We start from the raw sequence: 25,904 nt of genomic DNA, 5'->3' as shown, positions 1-25,904 counted from the left end.
GATGTGCTATTTTATGTCATGGCCTGGGTGCTCTTAAACCTGGCGCCAGGTGCCTGAGAGACTGCAACAAAGGCCACCCAATCCCTTCAGCCTGACCGTGCTCTGGGGGACAGGGACAGTGTCCCCCAGTTTGTCCCTACAGCACTGAGCACCTGCAATAGAAGGGATAATATTGATATCTGCCCAGTGAACGAACCCCCCCCGCCTTACAAAATCCGCGAGCTGCTTTGTCTCTGACCCACCCTGACTGACGCGACGCTAACCCCAAAGGTCTCCATGCAAACGCGCCCGCCTTCCTTCCCCTCAGGAGGCTGAGCCCCGCCTCCCACCCCTGCTGCGGACCCAGCCTGGCCGCACGCGCGCAGCGGCTGGGGGCCGAACAGGTGGGTGCCGCGCGCGGGCGCGCGGGCTGCTCCTTTAAGGGCGGGTTTCCTGCGGCGGCCAGAGAGTCGCCGCTGATCGCTGGCGAAGGAGGAGGGCGGGGGGGAGAGAGAGAGAGTCGCGTCACGTGAGCTCAGTCTTGTGACTGGCCCGAGCGCTGGGAGCCGCCGCGGTAGCGGGCACGTTGCTGCTGCTGGTCCGCCTGGCTGGGGGCGCCTGGGCTCCGTTCCCCCAGCGGATGCGCTGGGTGCGGGGGCGGCTGGCTTGGCGGAGAGACCCTCGCTAGCGGCTCGCTTCCCCCCCCCCCTCCGGCCGGGGGGCGGCACAGGGAAAGTTGGGCGCCGGGGCGCTGCCTCCTCTCCCCCCCGCGGGGTCTCTGCGCTGTCCCCCCCCCCCCCCCGCCGCGCCCCAGCATGGACAACAAGCCTCTTCTGCAGGAGCGGCCCCCCGCCTACACGCCGGCCTCGCAGGGGGGCGACTTCGGACAGAGCAACTACGGGGCCATCCCCCCTCCTCAGCCGGGCTTCCAGCCTCCTCCGCCCTACCCCTACCCCAGCGCTGCTGCCGCCGCCGCCGCCCCTGCAGGTGGGTCGCTGTCCGGGCGAGGCCCGGAGCTGGGCGGTGGTGCCAAGGGCCCTGTTTTAAGTGTTAAGCGGCGTGCCCCTGGCTCCGGCCCGGGAAGGGTGGGGATGTGAGACGCAAAACAAACTTTGCGGAACTCTGCGAGGCGCAGCGTGCAAGCCCCGCCGCGGTGGGCTTGGTGTGTCGCTCCACTCCCGGCGGGGGGTGTGTGTGTGGGGGGGTCTTTCTGGCGGCTGTTGCCGTGTGTGAGTGAAAAACTAACGTGGAAAGGGGAAATGTGTTACTAAAGCTTTGCAAGCAAATCCTCCCTCTTCCCTTCCTCTCCCCGCCAATGAAACGAGTCATGATAAGCCCAGGAATTGCCGTGCAGAAGGCAAGTCTGCAGAAGCCTCTCTCTCGTTGGCTGGGCTTGCAAGTCGAACAAGCTCTTCTGTTGAAATCGAGTTAAATATCCTACATTGGCCATGCCAATAGAAGGGCTGGTTGCTGGAGACACTAGCTCTCTTGGAAAAAGTTTTGTGGCATGTCATACCAAAACCTAGCTGCTTGTGTATGAAACCATGGCATTGGGCTGTAGCAGGAGAAATTCACAGTCGCTTTGCTAAACGGTTGTGTGCCACTTTCCCGTAAAAACCGTATGTTTGCCCTCAGTGACTTGGTTAATACTCAAGCTGGAGTAGAAAACAAGTTGGTCAGGAGTGCCAGATGTTATAAAAGCTGCTCTCTTCTTCCCACTTAAGACTGATTGTAGGGCACAATGTGTGTCCTTTTTTATTTACCTAGCTGTATTTGTGTTCTGCTGTCATTAACTGCTGAGATACTGTATTGCCATTATTTTGAAGAGGGATGGAATTATCAGGACTTCATACAAAGATGCACACATTAACACTTGGCATTTGACTTCCTCTTCCCAAAGCTACAATTTACCATGCACACATTCCCTCTGTTCCTCTGATTAAATGCGATGTTTTCTAATGTAAATCTCCCTGGAACTGAGTGTAACCCCTTCTGTTGACTATGAAATTAGCATGACTTGGATCCAGTTAAAGAAACAAAACTAGACTACAGTATTGGCAATTTCTCAGTGGAAATTCTCCCTATCCCCACCCCCCCCCCCCCAACATTTGAGGAAAAACTAGTGCGTCAAGTAGGTACTTAACCCCAGGTCCTGTAAAGACTCAAGCATATACTTCATGCATTGTGAGTAGTCCCAAGTGACTTCAATAGGTCTATTCACAGTGCATAAAGTTAAGTACGTGCCTTCAGGCCTGGGACCATAGACATTTGATTACCATTTACTCAGTCACAGCACGCTCACCCCCAAAAAACCCAAGAATTATTTTTGACTTTTTCTTTGCTAGTACACTTAATGGATTTCCTGTGATTCTGTAAATTAAATGTTTTTTGCCCTTATTCATTAAGAAACTCCCCAAAACATCACTACTTGGCTGGTGTAAGGCACCTCATCGTCTGATGTCATAATAGCCCAGTTTCTCTATATGGCAGGATATGTCATTGCATAGTCTCTTGCTAAACAACAAGCTTCTAATTGTTGTCGTTGCATTTCTGAGGCTTCTGTAGTAATGATTTGTAAAATAGTTTATGCTTTCTAAATATAGTTGTTAGAACACGCACAAGCTTGCTGGCTGGGTTGGGTCTTCCAAGCAATTTCATTTATCAGTTTTCAAGATTTCTCATCCATTTCCTTAGTTCTACCTCTTTCTCTCCACTCCTGCTATTGTATATTAGTCACAGTTTAACTAATGTGGAAGTTTTCAGCCTGGCAGCCAGAGAAACACTGCATCCTGTCTCCACCAGTTTGGATGCCTAAAACTAAAAATTGTGACCTTTTTGTTCAGTTAAACTGTTTTTTTCATCCTCTTCTCCAGTAACATTAAAACAAAATCTTTGAAGTTAATTATTAGCCTTATGTACATTTTAGACTGTGAAATTGTATTAGGTATTCAGGCCTATGAAACAATTTTGCAAAGACGTGCTAATTAGCATGTCCTCTTCAGAAGGATTTGTTTTAACTCTATCTCTGATTCAAGTTCTGGTATGTGTCCTCCCAAGTCCTGAGGAATACACCTTTGGGGCCACAGTCGTGTCTCATACAATGAATTTTTTTAAGTGTCTTATTCAGATTACAGTTCTGTTGCTTTGTTTATGTTAAGCAGATCTTGGGCCATATCTAGAGACTTCTGTTGACATAGTATGTTGGCCCCTGGATGCGGGGGTGGGAAGGAAGAGGAAAGAAGAGATGCTGTGCTGTTATAAACCCTTAGTGTAGGAGTGGGCAAACTTTTTGGCCCGAGGGCCACATCAGGGTTGTGAAACTGTATGGAGGGCCGGGTAGGGAAGGCTGTGCCTCCCCAAGCAGCCTGACCCCTATCCACCCCCTCCCACTTCCTGACCTCTTACTGCTTCCCTCAAACCTCTGATCCATCCAACCCTGTCCCCTGACTGCCCCGACCCCTATCCACCCTTCTGCCCCCCGGGACTCCCATGCCTATCCAACCCCCCCCTCCCAATAGGCCCCCCGGGACTCCCATGCCTATCCAACCCCCCCCTGGGACTCCCTCGCCTATCCAACTGCCCCCTTACCATGCTGCTCAGAGCAGCAGGAGCTTGCAGCCACCCCGCCTGGCCGGAGCCAGCCATGATGCCGGGCTGCCTGGCAGGAATGGCAGGCCAGACCACAGGCAGCATAGCAAGCTGAGGCTGCGGGGGGGAACGATAGCAAGGGAGGGGCCAGGGGCTCAGGGGCCAGGCAGGACGGTCCCGCGGGCTGTAGTTTGCCCACCTCTGCCTTTGTGTATGCATGGTAAAGCCAGCAAAATCGTGCTTTTGCTTATATAGTTTGTTTTGTTGGGGAGGGGATTAGTGGCTGGAATAAGCTATAAAGCACAGTTTTGCTGGTATAAGATATGTACACACCAAGAGCTCTTTGCCATTATAGTTATACTATACCAGCAAAGTGCTTCTACTGTAGAATTGACCCTATGATACCAAGTGTCTTTCTGTTGTGGAAAATGAAATCTACCTTCCCAAGTTACCATTGTCTAAGGAATCATTGAGTCCTTTACCTGTTTTTTTTTTTTAAAAAAAAAAAACACTTTATGACGAAAGGTTCACTTGCATTTCTGTTTGTTCTAGGATATGCTGCACCACCACCACAGCATAACTATCCTAATATGTACACCATCATTCAACAGCCAGCTACCACCACCTCCGTTGTAGTGGTTGGAGGTTGCCCTGCCTGCAGGTACAGTTCTCTCCAGTTGTTTTTCAGCGTTTTAAAATAAATTAAAGATCTCTGGCCTTGAAACCATAAACATCTTGGTTTTAAATATCAAAATGAAATTAGTTGAATATTTATATATAAAGTAGCGGTGGGATGTTGTCAGTCATCCCATTCAGCCGTAACACTGGAATGAAACTTACTGTGTTTGGTGATGACCATAGTCCCTTTTGTCACCTACCCTTGCCATAGAAAGGGCTCCTACATGATATCCACATGTGGGATCCTAGTCAGCTCTATTGATTTTTCCTTCTCTAGGTTGATGAAGAAAACCTGGGATTTTTCCTTCCCTTTTACTTACTTAAACTATGGCTGAAGTAATGGGCAGTGCTCTCTTGGCAGGGGTGGTTTCTTGTTTGTATTGGTACAATATTGATGATTCTAGGAGTGTGGAAGTCCGCTTGCTGCGGAAGAGTTGTCAGATTAAAAACATAGGGGGCTTGCAGCAAGGTGTTAATCCAAGATAGAGCCTGGGAGTCAGAAAAGATTAATTGCAAGTTCCTCCACTAATTAATAAGACCAAACGCCCTTTTTATTATTATTTATTATTAAACCACTGTTCTTCACTGAAGAGAAGTTAGGATGCTCTAAAGAAAAGGATAGAGAATACTGGACATATGCCACCATATACATTCATTATGCTTCCTCTCCTGGAATTCTGCATTCTGTTCTGGTCAGCCCAGCTCCAAAAGAATATGAGAGGGGGCATATTCACAACAGGTGATGAGATCAGATCATTTCTGAGGTAAATCCTGGGCTTTCTTTATGATCTTTATAACACTTGCAGCTGTGGGGTGCTGAGCTCCTTCAACTTCCACTGAAGTGCGTGAGAGCTGTACTTACAGGATCTTGCCCAGGAGCAGCACCTTGCAGGATTGGGCCTTTATTCAGAGATCCATGCTTAGGAGATGGACCCATCAGAATAGCACAAGTGGTATCAAGCACTGTTGTGCTAGAGTAATGCTCTAATGAGTCTCAACACAGTAATGAGATGATATGAATGAAGCATCCTCTGGCCTTTGTGGAACGGAATTGTACTGTGAGGAGTCAGAGCCTGCCTTCTAAGTCTGACCTCTTCCTAGAAAGGTGGGTCCAAAAGATGGAGGCTCTTAGAATGCTGTGTAAGGGCTGATGCTGTTGAATTGCATCAGTTTAGAGTGAAATTGTAACAGCTAGATAAAGTCAGGCTAGATATTAAATGCACATCTTTAATAGTGAAGGTAACTAACCATTGGACTGCTTAGTTGGGAACGTACGTGGTGCATTCTCTGTCACTCCAAGTTCTTAAATCAAGATGGGAGGTCTTTTTAAAAAATGTTCTAACTTAACCAGAAAATAAAGCTTGATAGAATGTCACTTAGTAATTCCTCTGTCCTTTTCTGTATAGGAAGTCAGACAAGAATGATCATAATGGTCCCCTCATGCCTTAAAACCTGTAAATCTGAAAGGGAATTTAACATGAAAATAGTGAATCTTCTGCACTAGATTAAACATCAATGGCCTCTTACAGATTTTTATACAGTTCTTGTTTCTCTTTCTGTTGGTAACTCGCTCAGCATGGTATGGAGGATTCCTTGAAAGCTTCAGATCTGAAAATGTAACCTCTAGCGGAAAATCCCTCTCTAGGCAGTGGAACTTACTTGAACACCATCCTTGTGCTGAGCATTGCTCAGACTTTTGGAGGTGTTCACTGTTTGGTCCAGATGTGTGGTATACTGGTTGGTGGTGCAGATTTGATAAAATGAAGCAGTCTGAGCCTTGCAGAAATCAGTGTTAAGTTTTCGCTTAAATAGAGTCCCTCTTCTAAAGTGCCTACTTGCCTCTCTGATGGACACATCCAATGTTCAGCATGCTGCTTTTCCACTGTCTGATTATTCTCTACAGAGGATAGGAGCAAGAAATTTTAGCTTAGTCTCCTCTGAGGTAGGATCCTGAGAGTCCCTTTCCCTCAACTCCTCAGGCTCTGTTTCAGCCCACAAAAATGACTGGGTTGAGAGGGAGAATATATTTACTCCAAGATACAATGATTACTCTACAGGGCCCTTTTTAGCTTCTGTAAGAGGCATACTCAATTGTAGGAAGTGAACCGTTGGGACCAGTAACTGTAGCCACAGATAGGCTGATGCCATGTCAGCACCTTCTTGGCCTTTTTTTAATGAAGTGCTTGAACTGCTATAGTGTTCCTGGCATCAGAAGTGGTAAAAGCTGTGTAAGTGTCTGAAAGGGCAGTAGAATACAAAACCTTAACTACTCCTGCTTTGACCAGCTGTGGGATTGATAGTCTTGTATTGGGATCTCTTCAGAAAAGAGGATGGTTGTGTGCAGGGAGAAGGAATGGAAGCTCAGTCCATTCTGGGAAGCATGGAACTTCCACCATGAGACATAAGTGATGCTCTCTTGTCTGAATCATCTCTGCCTTTAGCTAATTTGGGAGAAGAGTTTTTAATCCTTCACTTTTCAAGGACTGTGCAGCAATGTTATTCCTAGTTCCTAGGCCTGAAAAATGTATTCACAGAGATGTTGTCTAAGCCAGTGGTTCTCAACTTTTCCAGACTACTGTACACCTTTCAGGAGGCTGATTTGTCTTGTGTACCCCAAATTTCACCTCTCTTAAACTACTAGCTTACAAAACAAGACCTAAAAATACAGAAGTGTCACAGCACACTTACTGAAAAATTGCTTGCTTTCTCATTTTTACCATATAAGTACAAAATCGTGGACCCCCCCCCCCCCCCGGTTGAGAAACACTGAGATAGCATATAGAGCAGTATAAACAAGTAATGGTCTGTATGAAATTTTAGTTTGTACGGACTTTACTTGTGCTTTTCATGTAACCTGTTGTAAAACTAGGCAAATACCTAGATGAGTTGACATACCCCCTGGAAGACCTCTGCGTACTCCCAGGGGTATGCATACCCCTTTTTGAGAACCACTGGTCTAAGTTGATATGTCTTGGTCTTTCCTTGGTCCTTGAAGATGTTTGGCCCAGTTGCATCTTTTCGGTATCCTAAAGATAGCATAAATCAGCAACAACCAAGTACTGTAGCATATGATGGGTTGGAGAAAGAACCACAAGATCATGATGCTAAGATGAACTGTGCTTTAATACCCTTGGCTGTATTGTTTGACTCAGACTCTAGACAGGAGAAACTGCCACTGATTTTGTTATGTTTAGTACTTTTAGATTTTTCCCTGTAATAGCTGAGAATCTGAGTGTAAAACTGGTGTTAGAGGAGTGTAAATGTGCTCTGATTAATCCAGTAATCTAGTTAGGATGTGGCTTTGGATATTTCACCCATTTTTGATAGTGACTTTCTTAGGAAATCTCATAGTGGGCACACTAATCTTTGTGGGGTTTCCCAGATACTGAACTGTGTGTATTGTGACACACTTGGTACACTGACTCTGTGCTTGTACTAGCACTACAAATTGGGTTATTGAGGCTCTAGAGACTAGCTTTAAATGCCCTCATTTTGCAGATTTAAGACCCACACTTATGCATTTTAGCTGATTGTAACTTGTCTGAATGGGAGGGGATGTTGTATCCCATGTGTGCATATATTGCACTGTATAGGATGTGGGTAACTAATATAAAATGGTTTAAGGCAATTTTTTTAAAATAAACCATAAATTGTAAATATAAAACCCAAACTCCACAAAGCTAGCTTTCCTTTCATGACACTAAGTTGTGTTGCCGGAAAGGTCCTGCCATGTTAAGAGACAGACAAAATTATTAATGTTTGTGGATTTGTCTTGCTTGCAGCTGGTGGGTAGGGGAACATAATTTATGATGAGGGCTCTCACTATCATGAGATGAACTAGCATCTTCAGGCATAGCTGTGGGATATAACTTTTTCATCACGGTGTGGGTGTATATGTGTAAATGCTGCTTATCCAAACAAACAAAAGTTGCTCCTACCCAGAACATTGCACTGTCAGAAACCAGACTTCTTCAGCAAGATCAGATACATACAGTACTTGCCTGCCGTCTGGATATATTTTGAGATCGTATTCTACTTATTGCCACAAGTCTTACTATCCTGAGTGATTATCATAGCATGATGCATTAGCTGCAGGAAGGAAGGACTAAAGGCTGAAATTGTGAAACATGGGTATCTAAAACTAGGCACCTCTCAGTAAAAGTGCCCAGACCTTAGAGGTGATCAACATAAGTAGTGTACCCAACTGGCCATAATGTGGTGTGTGTTATACTTCTTAAAATCTGAAATACTGCCACCTTGTGATGGGGATACAGATGCTATTTCCAAACAGTGAGGTAACTCTCTTGTGCATTTCATCTCTCACCTTGGCATGGTAGGTCATTCCTTAGTTAGATCTTCAGCAGGATCCAGTGTTTGTGAAGCAATGCAGAACCATTAGTTGCTCAGCACTGACACTGCAATGCTTATGCTCGTTTCCTAATGCAATGATGGTAGTGCCTAGAGACCACCTTCCCCTTGTGTTAGGCACTGTGTAGGCATAACTGTCTCTCTTCTCCTGTCCTCCCCACCACAACCCCAATATCTAGAACATTAATGAATACTGAGCAGCATGTGTCGTTCTTGGGAATCTGTTGTCAATTAAATCATTTGCTGCTTGCAATTGAAATAATGTTCAAGGGATACTGTCAATCTGGTCCTGCCTTTAAACCATTTTATATCCCCAAGAACCGCTTGAACCCTTAAAGCTGCAAACTTCACAAATCTAGCTTCTTGCCATGCAGTCACTCATTGGCCCTAACTAAGAAATGCCTGTCTACATTGCTCCTTGGACAGTGTGCTCCGCGGCATGGGTAGGCAGACAAGCAGTAGCTCTGTTTTGAACTAGCGCACAAAAAATAGCATTGTGGCAGCTTGGGCTAGCTGCCAGAGCACAAACCCACCTGATCCCCCTGGGTGTACGCTCAAGCAGCTAGCCTGGGCTGCCACCCATGCTCCTGCGATCACACCGCAATTTTTAGCGCACTAGCTCAAGCAGAGCTAGTGTGTGTCTGTCTGCTTGAAGGTAGAGGTACCTTCCCAGCTGCAGTATAGACATAGCCTTAAATACTCTTCAGTTTCTCTACTTTCTTGGTGCTGCAGTGTTTGGTTGGGACAAACTGAAGGGAATTTATTTCTTTTTAAAACAAATATTAAGAAAACCAATGCAAGTAATTTTTCTTGGCCTAATGTTTGCAAATGCTTGTTTTTTAAATCTGGGCCAGTAGGGGATTCTCTTGGTGGCGTAGAGCTGGGGTTGCCAGCTGTAAACTGCCACCTTGCATTCCTGGGTACAGTGACGGTGAAAGATGTGTGGCTAGAGTACTGCTGTACTGTGGTAATCACTCACTAATTAGTGAAATGGCCACTTGGGAGCTGTTGCAATTGGGCAAAAATTTGTGCAGCCTTGAGGGCTGCTTTAGGATTGGGGGATGAGGTAAAGTGGTATTCAAACTGTATTAATCCTCTTCTTTGCTCCCCGACTCCCTGGCCTGTATAGGCTTGTCTGGACTGAAGGATATTGTCCCTTAGGTTTTGGCCCCTTTCACCCAAGGTTTCCCTTAGGTTCACCCAACCTTTCCCTTAGGTTTTGTTGCCCCTTTCACCCAAGTGCCTCCTTCCTGAGAGAGAGAATAATGAAATTGTACAAAATGGCATCTGATTGTGAATAAACTCAAGATTCCACGCTTTTCTGCACGTTTAACATCAGAAAGGACCCACTTTTGTAGCATATCTAAGGAAACTCTATGAATGAAGACTGTAAATGCGTCCCTTTTTCCCCTCAGCAAGAATGCATTTATTTAGATTTAACACAGACTTTCAAAAAAGTGAAAATAGGAGCATAAATTTTTTCTCACATCAGTCCTTTGCTCCATTTTGTGGCAAATGTGAATTTCACGTATGCAGTGACTATGTTGACGTTGGCAATAATCATGTTATTGCCCCTTGTAGGAAGTGAAGTCCCTTTGGAATTCTATTTAAGATTGATGCTGTAACCAGGAACCCAGTAGGTTAAAAATAGGAGCTGGTGACAGAAGTTGCTGCAAAAACAAGATCCAAATGTGATTGAAAACTAAGTAGCTCACTAAACTGTATTGCATAGCATGCAGTAAAAATGTGCTGTGTTGTGTACACAAATTGCAGAGACTGAATTCATCCCTGTTAAGGGTTAGCAGTGGTGCTCTGCTGTAGTTTGATGGCTGGAGAGGTTAGGACAAGGAACATGCTAAAGCGTTATGTAAGCTCAAGTAAAAAACCTTGATATGGCAAATCTAGCAGTTGCCTTAAACCTGTCATTTGGAGTTGCTGTTCATGATGCAGTTGTCCACCTGGATATTTAAAGTCTTTCTCAATCCTCTAAGAAAACTGCACCAAACACATGCCACTGGTAGAAGCAAGCCTGCTTCCTGAGTGTAGAAAAGAATACAAGGGGGATGCTAGCGCTCAGTAGGTTCACAAAAGACAGCTGAGCACAGATACTTCTGTATTTCCTGCTAGGATATTCATCCTTGTAGGACTATCTGGTTTGAGAGAAATAAATTTAAACAATTAGATCTCTTGCTAATAAAAATGATTTTCAGACATCTGTCTTGTTAATTGCATGAGTGCATCACTTAATAGGCATTTTATAAAATGCCTCAGAAATTTAGGTCCCAGCCTGTAGTGTGGATGAATTCTTCCTTTGTTCAGTCTGAGCTGATGGAGAAGTTGCTGCAATACATTTTATCCAGGTGTCTAATTGGTGCAGTGTGCACAGGCTTTACCACTGTGGTAATGGGAGCTTGTGGTAAGGAAGAACAGAGCTTTTCACCCCCTGGATACGCCTATGAATCTTGCTCAGGACAAAAGTGACCAAAGATCATCCAAGTTTGATGGCTGTACACAGGCTAGGTGAAATGAATAGCTAAATCTCAGGCCTGTTCCTAGCAGGCAGGTATCCATCTTGCAAAGATTGTGCTGTCTAATTGGCCCACTTATTGGCAGTCTTTGTTATGAGGCCAAGGAGTTACAGGGGTGGGGATTGACATTATAGAGGTGGCCTATTTAGAAGGGGGCTCAGCTGTGTCAAAAATCACAATTTTTTGTTTTCAGTACTCAGGATATTCCCTAAAGTATGGGGAAGCCTAGGTAGCACTATCTGTTACAAACTCAGATATTTTGACTGATTAAAATATTCAGCCTAAAAGTGCCAAGTGTGTGTTAAATTGTAGTAACTTTTGTGTAATTGGTATCTTTGATCAGGGCAGCTCTGGCTCTTACAATGTGTTTAAGATGTTAATGTTCAGAGACTTTTCTTTCAAGCTAACATATTTATCAAAAGGTTAATCATTCTCCTCAACGAGCCTTTGAAACTAAATTACTTTTCCGTGTAAAGGTGTAGTGTAGCTTAAATGTGAGACTCTGCTCTAGTATAAATCTTCCCTTTTTATTTTTAGACCCTAGGAGTGGTGTCGTTTTTTAAACCACATTAAAGCTGATTATGCTGTAGGACAAAAATTACTTTTGGCTGGATTAATCTTCAGATTGAGTACAGTAACTCTCTGTAACTTATTATCTAAGATGAAGAATAATTTACTGACTAAGGAACGGACTAAAATAGTGGTGGTCTGTAACTCCTTTTAAAAGTAGCTTCCCCTTCTAAACGTAGTAATGGGCTAAGAAAAGACAGTTTGCCTAGGCACGTTCCATCTCTGATTAGGAGATGACCTGAACTAATAAATGCCATGTCAAGTGTCCATGTAGTCAGAATATCACTACAGATAAGCTTCTGTTGTGGGAATTGATCCTGAAATAATTGTGTTATGAGGAAGTCCTCGCAGCTTGGTGTGCTCCAGTATGTTCCCCAAGTGGTAAAGTGCCACGTGCAACTGGCTTAATTTATAATCCATGTTTCTTCTTTGTCCCTGGCACTTACGTCTTGCTCTCTCACTGATGTCTGGCATGGATCAATGAATGTTTCATTATTGGTAAAAGGTTGTGCTGGGCATTTTGCGCTGCCAAAAAAATGGCCTCCAAATAACTTTCATGTAGGGGAGAAGGGAGCTTAAAACAACTTCTACTTACTGCATCAAGGACATCTGCTTAGTAGCAGAACTGGACTATAGGAGCTGATTCTTAAGAAGATTAATTGTAATAGCTTAGACTGCAGCCATCAACTCTGAAGTTTGTAGCTGTTTAGGGCTGACCAGAAATACCCTGATTAGTCCTGCTTATGTATTGGTTTAATCGTAGTGTCTGGTTTTTAAGGCTAGCTCAGAATTAGGCTGCTTATTCCCTTTATAATTAAAGGTAATGGCCCACAGGTCACAGAGGGGGTGGATGTATGAGTGAGTGAGGGGGAGAGAGGGAGAATACATTTATAATTAGCAAAGTGTAGGGAACCAGGAAACTGAGGTTTCCTGTAATGAAACAGGAAATGCATATATACGGGATGGGGACAATGAATGTGTGTGAAATCCAAAGATGGCATTAGTGTCATGCTAAGAATGCACAGTCAGGAAATGTCAGAACCTTAAACATAGTGTGTAATTTTCAAAAGTCATTTTATTTATTGACTCCTATAATGGAGCTCAACATTCTGTTCTCCAGAGGATGCATGCTTGTCCCCTAAAATTGAAGCACCCCAATGCAACAGTCTTTCTAGACAATGTAGGGGCATATCATAGGCCATAAAGTTAGTGTGTGTGGTAAGTTGCACAGTTAACCAGGAGGGAAATAATGAACAGTTGTCTGACTTCCAGAAGTCCTGAGCCAGCTGCTGTTGACTTCAGGGTTGGTGAGTGCTTAGTACTTCTATAAATCTGGTCAGATCCATGTGTAAGTACACAAATATCTCTAACTTCAAGCACCTAGGCTTGCAGTTTTTGGCCCTCTTTCTGTGTTCCCTCTTTCCCCTTCCCTGTAAGCTTTGTCCAAATAGCTGTGGGTTGCCTGTCTTAATATTTGACACATTAGCTGACTCTCCTCCCAAAAGATGTTCCTTCCAGCTTTGTGTATGTGACAATTACAACACTCTTTACTAGTTGTAATTAAGGAACTGGAACAGAATTGGATTACAGTAGTGGGAGTCAAAGGGCACTGGACCCACGGCAAAGATGTCACAGTGAAAGGGCTAACATTGTACACAGACCTTTCCTCCTGTTACATGTCAGGAGATGGATGTTAAACTCCACTCCTCCTTCCAAGAAACATGCTGTTGAGTTCCTAATCCCTAGTCATACAGTTTCTCTCAGCTGTGTCCTGTCTCATAGACACTGTTTCTTAAAGCTGACTGCTAATAGCTGTGCTAGTGTAGTCCTGATATTGGCATCTTAACTACAGCACTCCAACCTACTCACAGCCAGTCTGGCCAATGCTCAGATGTGTCAGTGTCCTGCTGTTGCTAATGCTGTTGGGACTGCAATGGTGGGAAATCTTAAGTCTTGTGTAGACAAGGCCCTTTATGTTTTAAAATAAACAAAAACAACCCTGCTGTGAAGTGCAGGAGGCTGCATTCTGCTGCTGTTGAGTAACACCTTCCGTGACTTCAGTTAGGCTGCAGCAGGCCAGTTCTATAGCACTGTGCAAGTGCAGCAGTTGTATTTGTTAATTACTCCATTTTAAACTTCCTGCTTACAATAAAAGGGCAGTCTGTCCCTTTTACCTCAAACACCCCCCCCCCCCCCCCCGTCTTGGGCAAAACCACAAGGTCTGAAGCGTTCTTTAGAGGGACTCTTTTTTTTTTTTTTTAGAGATATCTGTTGTCCACCTGGAATGCACTCTTGGTGTGGATGTGCACTGGATGATTTTTTGCCAGCAGCGTCTGTTGGGGTTGTGCCTGTGCCCTAGGTATCTTCTTGTCCTCCCTCTTCTCCCCACCCCCTGCTCCCCAGTGGAATGAAGGGCAAAGAACAGGCCCAACCATTCCTCAGTTCCTCCGGGATTCTGTATTGGCGAAGGAATTGGACTCAGTAGTAGTGGGGAAGAAGGCTGGGTAGTGGAATCCATGTGGGTGACCTTATCTCTAAGAGCCACACTTGCTCTAAGGGAAGCAACTGTATTTACTTCTTCCAGTGATTGTTCACGCGGATTCCACCCTTGCTGACTTAACAAGCAGTTGTCTGTTTGCTTGGAGGTGGATAGTAGGAGTTCTGATTTACACAACAGCTGCAGGACAGCCTTACCAAAATGGCCATCTGATCTAGAAGCCTCTACCAAAGAACAGTGTCTTGTAAGTATGTAGACTGAGCTCCACAAGCTGTCCTACTAATTTCAGAAATAGGGATATTCTCAAATTGTCTACAGAGGCTGCCTGAGCTCTAACTTGGCTAGCTCGTAACATTCTTTTGATGATCTCTGTGAGAATATTGCCTGACCTTTTAACTCTATCAGCAGAGACCACAAACAGAGGCTCTCGGTGTACTCCTGAATGATTGTGCTGTTGGTGTAGTAAGGGCACTGTCCTATTACCTTTAACTGTATGAAGTTTGGCTTCCTCTGGAGTTGAATGAGGCTTCGGGAAGAAAAACTGGGAGATGAAAAAATTGGTTAATATGGAACTTGAGGCAATAACTTAGATTGGGCCTGACAGTGAACCACTCCTTATGAAACACAGTAAAAGGGGAGCTCTCCACCTCCTCACCCCAAGGGTCTGAATCTTTTTTTAACCTTCCAGCTGCTATAATGGCTACTAAAAAGGCAGCCTTTGTTAATGGGTGGGATAGGGAACAAGTTGCTAAGGGCTCAAAGGGCCTTTCAACCCTGTTAACACTGTACTGAGGTTCCAAAAAAGAAGGGGCTCCCAAACTGGAGAGGGGGTGGGGAAGCAAGGGACATGAATGAGTCCCTTAAAGAATCTAGCCACTGTAGGGTGAAAAAACAGTGTGGCCTGGGGTAGGTGAGTAATGTGCAGATATCACTGCTAGATGGACCCTATGGAACTAATAAAGCCTAGATCGTTGCATAGACCAATATTGCTGCGGTTGGTGTCGAGAGACAAATGGTGCTGAGATGCCAAAACAGAAAACGGTTTTCTTTTAGCTTTGTAAGTTGGTTTTGTTGAGGCTTTCCTGCTTTAGAGCAGAATGTTCTGAACTTCAGCTGAACAGCTTCTTTTGGTAGATGGCAGCCAGCCAGCATCCAGGCTGTCAGATGCAACAATGCTGAGACTGGGTCTAGGATCTGACTGTTCTCTGAGGTTGTTGGACAGAGTAGGCAAAGTGATCAGGGGCTGTGTTGAGAGGTTAGCAGCCAGGGCTCCCAGGGATTGCCAAGGAGTCGGAGGTTGGTAGCCCAGGCTTGCTGGAGGCCTTGGCTCACTGGGACTGGAGGGAGGATCGAGCCTTAGCTATGTCTGTCTGTCTTTGCACCAAAGCAAACTTCCATGCAGTGCTTCTGAGTCTGCTTGGAAAAAGAGGGGCTGATGGAGCAGTGGTCAGGGATTTGCCCTTCACCTGAATAAAAAAGCACACATCATGCCCATTGAGGGGCATGTTGTAAATCTAGCTTCTGCCATAAAGGTGTGAGTCCTGCAACTCTGGGGTAAGGGCCGGGGCAGGATTCTAAACCTACTAACGAACTATGGAAAATTATAAAAAAAGGAAAAATTAAAACCCAACTAGAAAACTAGGTGTAAACCTGCCCTCAGGGTCAGCAATTTAAAGGCTGCAGCAGCACAGCTTTCGTGAGCTACACCCTGATTCAGTGGAAAAACACTAAAGGCATCCAATGAAGTGAACTGTAGCTCACAAAAGCTTATGCTCAAATAAATTTTAGTCTCTAAGGTGCCACAAGTCCTCCTTTTTAAAATGTTCTTGACATTTTAGGTGTTAGGCACATTGTGCTGCCTAAATGCCCCTGGGTTGTAATGCAGTTTATGAGGTGAGGGGGATGGCTTTTTCCTAAGCTATTCAAGAAACTAAACTTCAGTAGACCCTGTAGGCAACAGAAGAATTGCTTGTGGACTCTGCATTTTTAGCTCCCCCTCCTCTTTCATTCCATTAGTTTAACTTATACAATAGGTGCTTGTGATTGCTCTTCATCATTAGTGAAACCACACAGTTCAGCACACTGGCTCCTTGCCTGTCAAATAATGCTTTGACACTACATCAAGGCCACGCCTTTTGGCTTTCTTTGTGCAAGGGAGTCCAAGAGGACACACCTTGTTAAATCAAGTAAGTGCAGTTGCTAAACCTAGGTTATAATTTCAATCTATTTAGTGAAACTGTCCAATTTACTGTTTCCTAAATCTGAAAGTTCAAGGCTTTGGCTGAGATTTTCAGAAGTGATGTCATTTTTTTTTTTTTTGGATGCTCGGAGAGAACACTCTGTATTAAAGCCAAGCACTAGAACTGAAAATCCTTATTCTCATTCTCTCTGCTGCTGACCTCAATAGAAAACTAGCTATAGAAAGAAAAGCACTAAACCAAAGACTGACTATAAACCAAAAAAGCACATCCAGTGTGGGAGAAAGTGCAGCTTCAACGTGGCCCACCCAAGGAATGTGCATCTGGGCTGGGTGGAAAACAGCAACAGACAGGTCCCCACCTAGGCATTCCTATGGCAAGTTGATAATGGGGATAGGAACAGGAAGCCCGTTCTGAGCACCTGGATTTTTCTAATAGGTCAGTAGCAGAAACCATTGTTGTTAATCCATGCATCTTTGAGACTTATTCCTGTAATTTGTAAAGCCTGCACGTGGGTCTCTAAGATAATAGCCCTGTGTGTATTTGGGCTTTTTAATCAGCATCTCCCAAGCTGAAGTGCTGCTGATGAAAAACCTAATTGATCGCACATGCAAAACTATGAATCTTTTCTTCCGTGGTAATAAGTCTGTCTCTGTGTCATCCCACAGTGGTGGTAAAGCTACATGCCAGCATTCACACTTTTTTTTTTTGTGGTCAGAACCCTATGTGATCGATGTCCATAGTCTTTTTTGCATATGACTTGTAATCCTCTTTCTGTAGAGTGTGTGTGTTGTGTTCCACATCCTCTTCCCAGAGCAGATCTGTGACCATTTTAGGGAGTGTGCAGACAGTTACAGGAAGCAGACGTACCAAAAGCTTTACAGTAGCATGAAGCAATAGCTTATTTGAATGTGGCTGGCTTCACTGCTGACTGTACTAGCAGCTATGGAGTACTTGCAGGATCATGTTGCTGTTGGGATGGGGAGATTGCTGTGTGCTCCTGCGTGCTCTCTTTCAGGGCCCAGTGAAAGACTGAGCTGTGTTATGTATTGCAGGGAGACAGGACCTTTTTCTAGCTTGACTTTTCATTCAAGAAGTGATGCTTGAAATCTGCCTATCTTCATTGCACTCCTTCCTGGCTATTTCTGGCCTGTCTAGATAATACTAATTATGTTCCTTAGTAAAATGCTCTGGGATTGATTGGATAAAATTTCCAAACATCATTTGTTCCCATTTTAAAGAGAAACTGAAGCACAGAGCCTGTGTCCAAGGTCACACTGAGTGAGTGGCAGATCTAGAAATGGAAACCAGATTTCCTGGAGGCAGGGCAGCATTCATGAGGTTGATTCCTACTAAAGAGCTATAGTAGACGCTATTCCATAGTGCCCTTCAGGGGCAACGGAAGGCTTTGGTGTCTGGCAGTATAGATCTGAATGTCACCAGCCATGAGGGGAAATGTTTTTTTTTTTTTTTTTTTTTTTTTTTGGTTCGTTTGTTTTTTGTGTGGTGTGGCCTGGGCATTCTTGATTGCTTTCAGAGCTTCCAAACTGTGATGAGGACACCTTTATTAAACTCTGCTTTGTCTAGTGGGGATTCCATATCTCTTCTGTGAAGTAGGATGAGCTTTCATGGTGCAATAATACAGAGATTTGAGGTTGGACATAGGCAAGCTGAATTAAGTGGTTCCTAATTTGACTTGGTATATTCTATTGTTGATTAGAACGGTCTCTTGGTTTCCTTCAGAGGTAATAAAGGCTTGTGAGAGCTCCTTCAGCTTAGCTGTCTATGTATGACTTGTGCTCTACTTTCCGGTCTTCATACTTAATCTCTGTGTCTGATCTATGGCGTGCATCTGGGAGTGGGTTTGCTCGCCACTGGATTGCAAAGCTTTAGTGGTTGTAGTGTTTAGACTGTCAAGTGTGGTGTGGTACTTTCCATAGCATCTTGCAAACTCGCTTGGTCTCTGAGCTTTTGGGGATGTGCCATCCTGGTTGGTCTAGTTTCCAAATGGGAGCAATGAACACTAATTTCTGTTGTAAAAGTTGGTTGCCCGTTTGGGACGGGGACAGATACTTGCCCTTCTCCCACTCCAAGCAGTTTAGGACCAGGATGAAGATGAATTGCAGCTGTGTGAATGGGGATGGGCAAACGTTTTGGCCTGAGGGCCACATCTGGGTATGGAAATGGTATGGCAGGCCATGAACACTCATGAAATTGAGGGTGAGGGCTGTGGCTTGGGGTGCGGGCTCTGGGGTGGGGCTGCAGATGAGGGGTTCGGGGTGCAGGAGGGTGCTCTCGCCTGGGGCCGGGGGTTGGAGTGTGGGACGAGGCACAGGCTCCAGGCGGCACTTACCTCAAGCAGGACTTGGAAGCAGCAGCATGTCTCCCCTCTGCCTTCTACCTGGAGGCATGACCAGGAATCTCTGCAAGCTGCCCCATCCGCAGGCGCTGCCTCCACAGCTCCTGGATACAGTGGCATGTCCCTCCTCGGGCTCTTACATGGAGGCGTGCTGTTGGCCAGGTGGCTCTGTGTGCTGCCCCATCTGCAGGCACTGTCCCTGCAGCTCCCATTGGCCATGGTTCCTGGCCAATGGGAGCTGCAGGGGCGGTGCTTGGGGTGGGAGCAGCATGCTACGCGCAGGACTGGAGGGGGGGATATGTCACTGCTTCCAGGAACCACATGAAGCCACGGTACACGAAGAGCTGGGTAAGCCTCAGACCCCGCTCCCTGGCTGGAGTGCCAGAGTGGGGCAAACCCCAGAGCCCGCTCCCCAGCAGGAGCTCGAGGGCCAGATTAAAATGTCTGGCAGGTCATAATTTGCCCACCCCTGGGCTGGAGACTACTTGAACTAACCCTATGGTTTGTGGAGTGGGTATGAGGGCTTGAGCCTGTATTGTTAATTAACCAAACAAGTATTCAGTTTTCTAGGATGATCGTTTAAGTTCTAGTTCTAGGTTGAACAGCAATACTTTAAACTATGATTGGAAGATGGAAGAGCCATTAGGTGCCTGTACAACATGGTGAATTAATGCTTAACCTTTGTCTGAAGATTCTAAATTGATTGTCTTTCCTTTTTGCATTGGAAGCTGGAGGAATATGCTGGCATGGTGTAGCTGACTTTTAGGCTTGAAGTGTGCTAGGATGGGCCAAAGGAAGATTAACAATACCCAGTAACAACCCAATCCCTGTTTTTCCCCTTTGGAATTTTGCTGCAGTTTAGAAAAGTGTAAATGCATTGGAAGGAAGCTTGGACACTAATGGCTCTTTGTGCCATTGGAAAATCTTCCCCTAAAGGAATTATGTACAAAACAACTGTTAATTTAAGAAAAATGACTTCAGTACTGCTTCTAACTGTGATATCTCCTTGTCATTTGACTTTCTTCCAGGCAAGAAGATCACATGTCTTAAATAGCAAATTTAGATTTGTGTTTTTGCAAAACCAAAGCAAATCTTGAAAAACATCCTTGTCAATCAGCTGACTACTTAGGAACTAAATAATGAAACCTCATGTGGTCATGTGCAATTTACTAAGAATATTTTCACTAGGACTGAATTGCCAGGACTGTAGGATTTGAAGAGTGGCAAGGTATAAAAATATTTAATAAAAATTTCAACGGAGTGCTTGTGTCCAGTGGCAGGATCAATTTAAAAATAACTTAGATTTAAAATTTGAAAAACATTTTAAATTAGAATTGCACATTGCCAAATTGAATGTTGAGTACTCATTTCTTTAGTTTCCTGTGAGGTGGGAGGGTCCCAGAGTTCGAGCTGCAGTCCAAGCCAAAACATCTACACTGCAGTTCAACAGGCCTGAGCCTGAGTCAACTGGCACAGACCAGCTGTGGGGTTTTAATTGTGGTGTAGACATTCCTAAGGGCACATCTGCACAGTGTCAGCTATGAAAGTTAAATTAAATCACTTAAGCCTCCTTGATAATCCCACCTTTCAGTACCTAAACAGGGGTTCAGGAGCCCAATTCTGGTGCTACTATTTTTGCATATTTTATCCTGTGTGTATTTGGAATTGAGAAGTTCTCAATAACTAATATTGAATGGTTAATATTTCATTAACACTGAAGCAACTTGCTTTTGAGGTGACAGATTTTATGCCACTAAATTTTTTTAACAAAAGTACAATTTGTCCCTGATGCTATAAATATACATATGTTTAACTAAGCAGGTAAATAGTCCAATTTGAAATCAGTGGAACTATTCCTGTGAGTAAAGTTACATGTCTATTTGAGGCCTCAATGAGTCGGTAGTAAAGTTAAGAATGTATACAAGAAGTGTTTATCGTGTCAGAACTTTTAACTAGCTACATTTTTGTTTTATGTAGAATAGTCTGGTAAATTAAAATAAGGTCCTACTAATGGTACTGGTGTGTTTTTTTTTTTAAATTATAATGTAGATTAAAATTTATAATGAACTAAAGTTGCGATTAGCACACTTTCAAATTAACTTTACAAAGCCTCAACTTGAGTTAAAATTTAAAAAAAATATATTTTAAATCACTTCACTGTTACATATGCTAAACTGTGATATGTTTAAGGCTTTATTTACATATGTGAACCATAAGCCTCCCTAAGACAAAGGGAAAGAGCATCTGACTAAGCTTTTTGATACTGTGCAATTTCATTTTGTTTGGGAAGACCTTTTTAGGGATGACAGCTGGACTGCTCACACTGGCCTGAAACTTTTGCATAAATTATCATCTTGGATGATGTTTTTATAGCTGGTCACATAGGGTGGTGGACACTGGTGCCTTGTTAGCTATCAAAGCAACAGTTTAAAGCCAAACTGTAATGAAACTCTGCACTGAACAAATAAACACCTGGCACAAGCTGCTTTTAAAATCAACATGTTACAGCAGAATTGTTTTGATAGTATCTGCTCTAAATGAATTGTGCGCTTAGTCACATGCTGCTTTTTAATAATGCCCCTAATTATGCAAAGATTTAAGCATGTGCATAACTTTAGGCCCCACTACTCATGTATATGTAAGTCTTTGCAGGACTGGGGCCTACACTTGTTTCTCATTTTAGTTGCCCTGCATTGATTATGATTGTTCCTGAGCAGCGACTTGACCTCTTCTCGAGTATAACTGTTTACACTTTCTCTGGCTTTGTTATGGCAATGTCTAATCCATATCTTTAAATCAGTTCAGATCAGTTTGATTAAGAGTCTGGCATGCAGGCAAGCTTCCCACCCACATCCCCACTCTACCCCACTAATGTCACTTACCTCAAATTAGCCCTCATGGATCAATTGCACTAATCTTCTTTAGGGAGGAAAGAAGGTTTTGTATGGCTAAGGTATTGGACTGGGACTGGCGAGATGGAGGCTCAATTCTGTGGATCTGCCATGAATTTACTGTTTGACCTGGAGCAAGTTACTTAAGGGGAGATTTTTTTCAAAGGCACAAATGGCGGTTAAGAACATAACTACCATTTTGTGACTGAAATCTCCCCCTTAATCTCTGCCTCAGTTCCTGATCTGTAAAATAGAGATCTGCCTTTTCCCACCCCTTGTCTGTGTATTATGAGCCCTCTGGGCAGAACTCTATATGCGTACACGGTCTGCCACAATGAGGCCCCCCCAGTAGGACATTCCTGACCAACACACGGGTCTGTTCTAGTCTTGCTTCTGAGATACTGTTGCGTAAGTGCAAAACATGTAATAAGTACACCCTATCCTGGAAATTTGTGTGCTGCAATGCCTATGAGAATTTTTTCAGCTAGTGATGGTTAGGTTGAGGGATAGATGACAATACTTGACTCTAACAAAATCCAAATGTATGGATTTGATTGCCTCCATGTTGTTTGTCGCTTACTCGAAGCTCTGTAGAGGAGGAATCTTGCCCCTTTGTATAGTTCATAGCACTGTAGGGCCCTGATCAGGTTGGCTGTTTGAGAGATGCTCCAGTAGTTTTAAAAGGAATTATTCTGGGGGAGTTTTAGGGCCTGTGTTATACAGATCTGACTAGATGATCACAATGGTCCCTTCTGGCCTTGGAGTCCAGGAGTCTGTGGTTAGTTTATGGGTTCTATTGCAATATAAATATATTTAATTACACGCAAAGTATATTCAAAGAGTATTAAGGTTGCAAAGTCACGCACTCATAAATTAGGAAATGCCAGAACTGAGGCTGCCTGTGCAAACTTAATCTGGTCTCTTTGTGCTCCTGCATTATGATAGATTTGTTAATTAGATGACAACTGTTTTTTCCACAGGACCCCTGCTTTATTCAGTGCAGAGGATGGACAGTGTTGAAATAATGAGCAGCTAGTCAATTTTTTTTCCCCCTCATTCAGTAGATGGCCCCATGCCTTGTTTACTGCACTCTACTCAAACCTGGCTCGGAAGACTGAATTATTATTTCTTCATGGATTTTTTTCCATGATGCTCACCTCTATGTTATCCGAGTACTTCATGAACTATTTTTCACAAATCTCTTGGATGAGGGGGTTTTATCCCCATTTTATAGATAGGAAACTGAGGCACAGAAAGATTATGGTCAAACATTTCCAGTAATTTTGGGTGAGACACCTAGAATTTGTTCTCTCCTTCCCTCCCCCAGCCCTCTCCCCCAGTGTACTTAACATTATAGAGCCAGGGTTCTCAACCTTTCTTTCTGAGGCCATCCCAACATGCTCTTAAACTCCATGGCCCACCTGTGCCCAAACTGCTTTTCTGCATATAAAAGCCAGGGCTAGGATTGGGGGGGTAGCAAGCAGGGCAACTTCCCAGGGGCCCTGCAAAGTTAAGTTGATCAAGGTTTGGCTTCAGCCCCAGGTGGCAGGGCTTTGGTTTTCTGACCTGGGCCCCAGTGAGTCTAATACTGGCCCTGAAACCTGCTCGTGGCCCCTCAGGAGGGCCCAGACCCCTGGTTGAGAACCACTGTTATAGAGTCAGGCACAGCTCTCATTGACTTGCAGCTGTGAGTGCTCAGCGTTTCTACAATTCAGACCGTAGGCTCTGAAGGCCAGCACTGTAAAAAGTTTGGCTTAAGTGACTTGCCCAGCATCACACAGGAATGCAATGGTAGAGAGAGAATCCAGGTCAGCATGCAACTTTAACCATCAGAATATTCTCTCTTCTCTTCTGTGATCACCTGCCTCCTTCACTGCACACCTTCCAACTTCCTCAGTAAATGAGGCAGGGAGTCTATGGACAACCACCTCCTTTATACAACTGATACATCCCCAGAGCAATGTTTCCTGTGCACTGAAGGAGGCTGGGGTCCTGTGGAAAAAAGTGTGTTGTAATTAGACTATTACAAGGCATACTGATAGGAAGCCCAAAATACAGTTACACAAACAGGAAATGCCAACATTAACCTTAACTTTAAATGCTTGATATTTTTTTTTTTCAACCTTACAGTTCTTTGTATACACAACTACATTCAACTCCCTAGCTCTGAAGCAAACTGAAAAAAAAACAAATTCCATTGTATTGCACCATTTTGACATGCACGGTTCATCACCAGGGTTGAAGCTCTAGATTCACCTTACAGACCTCTGCCAATTGAGCAAATGGAGTAACAGATAACAGTAGTAGCTTGTCATCTTTGTGGAACAGCACTGGAGGGGGATAAGATACCTTGCCAGTGGCTTTTACAGATATTCGCTAACAGCAGAGGAATGGTAAGACTTGGGAATCTTGGCTTCCATGGGGAGTGTGTTGTAGTGGGCATAGACTCTTCTGTCCATTTCTCCAAAGCTTGATCCCTTTTGTCCTGTCCCATCTTTTCCCCTCCTCTGGCTCCTTGTCCCAGTGTCCTTACCCATCCAGTCCAGTTTTCCCCCTGCATCCATGCTCCTTATCTGTTCTTTCCCCACCCTGTTTTCCTCCTTGGCTCTCAATTCCACTCTCCTCTCCTTCAGTTCCCAGTCTACCATTTCCCTCCTTGGCTCCAAGCCCTGTCAGCCTCCAGTTCTTGTCTTCCCCAGGTTCCTTGTCCCAGTCGTCTTCTACTTCTTCCCTCCCCCGGTCTGGCAATTGCAGGCATCCTGAAGGGCAAGGAAACAGCTGCTTAGGCCTAGGCTGGAGCATGCCCAGTGTGGACAGAATATTTGGGGACTGTCGCTGCAAAGGTCTAGCAAGTTTCTACTAACCACATGAAAACTGCAGATTTTTTCCTTTTTCCCCCCCCCCCCCTCCAAAGGTTGGTAACTTGGTCAAAATTGGGCAGATTTTCAAAAGGCTGGCAACAGGCACATCCTTAGCACAAAGGCAATCCAGTGTCAAATGTCAGGTTCCTGCTCCAAAACATGAGAATGCTATAGCTTCTCAAAGAAAAGGTCCTCCAGAATTTAACATGGGGAAAACTTATTTTTCCTTGTTCACAGGAACAGCTGAACCATTTTGGCTGAAATTTCCCAGAACAATTCAACCTCAAGCAGACACCTGACATGTAAAATTTCAGCCCAGAGAGTTAATTTGGCCAATTTATAAGCAACTGAAAACACTTCTTATAAACTGCAGGAAAACTTTAACAGGAAGAGCTGCCAGCTGTGCCTACAGTGTCAGCAGGCATTTTGTGACTTAACTCTTTTTCTTTCCTCCTACAGAGTTGGTGTATTGGAGGACACCTTCACCTGTCTTGGTGTCTTGTGTGCCATCGTATTCTTTCCCATTGGAATTCTGTTTTGTCTTGCTCTGAGGCAACGAAGATGTCCTAACTGTGGGGCAACTTTTGGTTAAGGGATCAACCTGAACAGGCTTATGGAGGCCACATCTATTGTAGTACTTGTTTCTAATGTAAATGTCATGTACAATCACTTTATTTGATTATGCTACAGACCTGTTTTGTAAAGTGTGATGAAATTATAGTCTTGCATGTGATAAACTTAATCAGTTTTATGAGCATGTGCATTGCAAAACATGAAAACCCCCCTTGTTTCCATGTTGAATGGCATCTTTAAGCTTAAATAAAACTGCTTCTCTTTTTGCAATCTTCACAATTTGTGGCAAGGCTGAATCTTGTATCAACCTATTCTTTCATGTCAGCTGGTTCTGTGTATGCACACTTTCAGCATGTACCTTTTTGTTTAAAAAAGGTTAATCACTAATGTCCTTGGTGTTAGGCAGATTAAAAACCATAAACTTTGTATGCATATAGTCATACTACCTGCAGTGTTGTGAAATTCCAGAGGTTTAAAGTAAGAGAAATCTAGAAAGTAGCGATTCTAATCATAGAAGTGATCTATTGTTCTGGAGACTATTGGGGCAGCTTGGGACTGAGGACCAGTGCTGGTCAACATTTTTTTTTCAAATTTTTGAAAAGGGTGGAGGGAAAGACTAATACTCATGTCAACTTCTTGCATTTTTTGACCAACTATAAAGCTGGTCCAAACTTCTTGAAGTCTCAAATCATGTTTTTGGATTTTTGTTTGGACTAGCTCTGACTATATGCTCCACAGGATACAGAAGTACTAGAAACTTATTTCAGGAAGGGAAGGTATGTAGAGAGATACTAACCTGCACAAGTTGGAAAAT

At 44.1% G+C, this 25,904-nt stretch overlaps 1 protein-coding gene across 1 annotated transcript; it reads left to right on the top strand.

Annotated features, from left to right (window-relative positions):
• The first annotated feature begins 515 nt into the window (after positions 1-515).
• BRI3 (brain protein I3) lies at positions 516-25,369 on the top strand. Its single transcript, XM_077828402.1, has 3 exons — positions 516-966; positions 4,120-4,228; positions 24,977-25,369. Exons 1-3 carry the CDS (start codon positions 795-797, stop codon positions 25,107-25,109), a joined length of 414 nt encoding a protein of 137 aa, XP_077684528.1. The 5' UTR covers positions 516-794; the 3' UTR covers positions 25,110-25,369.
• Positions 25,370-25,904: the final 535 nt, after the last annotated feature.

Source organism: Eretmochelys imbricata, chromosome 10, assembly GCF_965152235.1.
Source record: "Eretmochelys imbricata isolate rEreImb1 chromosome 10, rEreImb1.hap1, whole genome shotgun sequence".
Lineage (NCBI taxonomy): Eukaryota > Metazoa > Chordata > Testudines > Cheloniidae > Eretmochelys > Eretmochelys imbricata.
Note: the sequence above shows the minus strand (reverse complement) of the source record. Positions and strands in the feature narration are given on the sequence as shown.

Excerpts from the sequence above, each read along its gene's own strand:
- BRI3 (XM_077828402.1), top strand. The coding sequence starts at position 795 with ATGGACAACAAGCCTCTTCTGCAGGAGCGGCCCCCCGCCTACACGCCG. Across the intron at positions 967-4,119 it reads CGCCGCCGCCGCCCCTGCAG|GATATGCTGCACCACCACCA; the intron begins GTGGGTCGCTGT and ends TGTTTGTTCTAG. Across the intron at positions 4,229-24,976 it reads GGAGGTTGCCCTGCCTGCAG|AGTTGGTGTATTGGAGGACA; the intron begins GTACAGTTCTCT and ends TTCCTCCTACAG.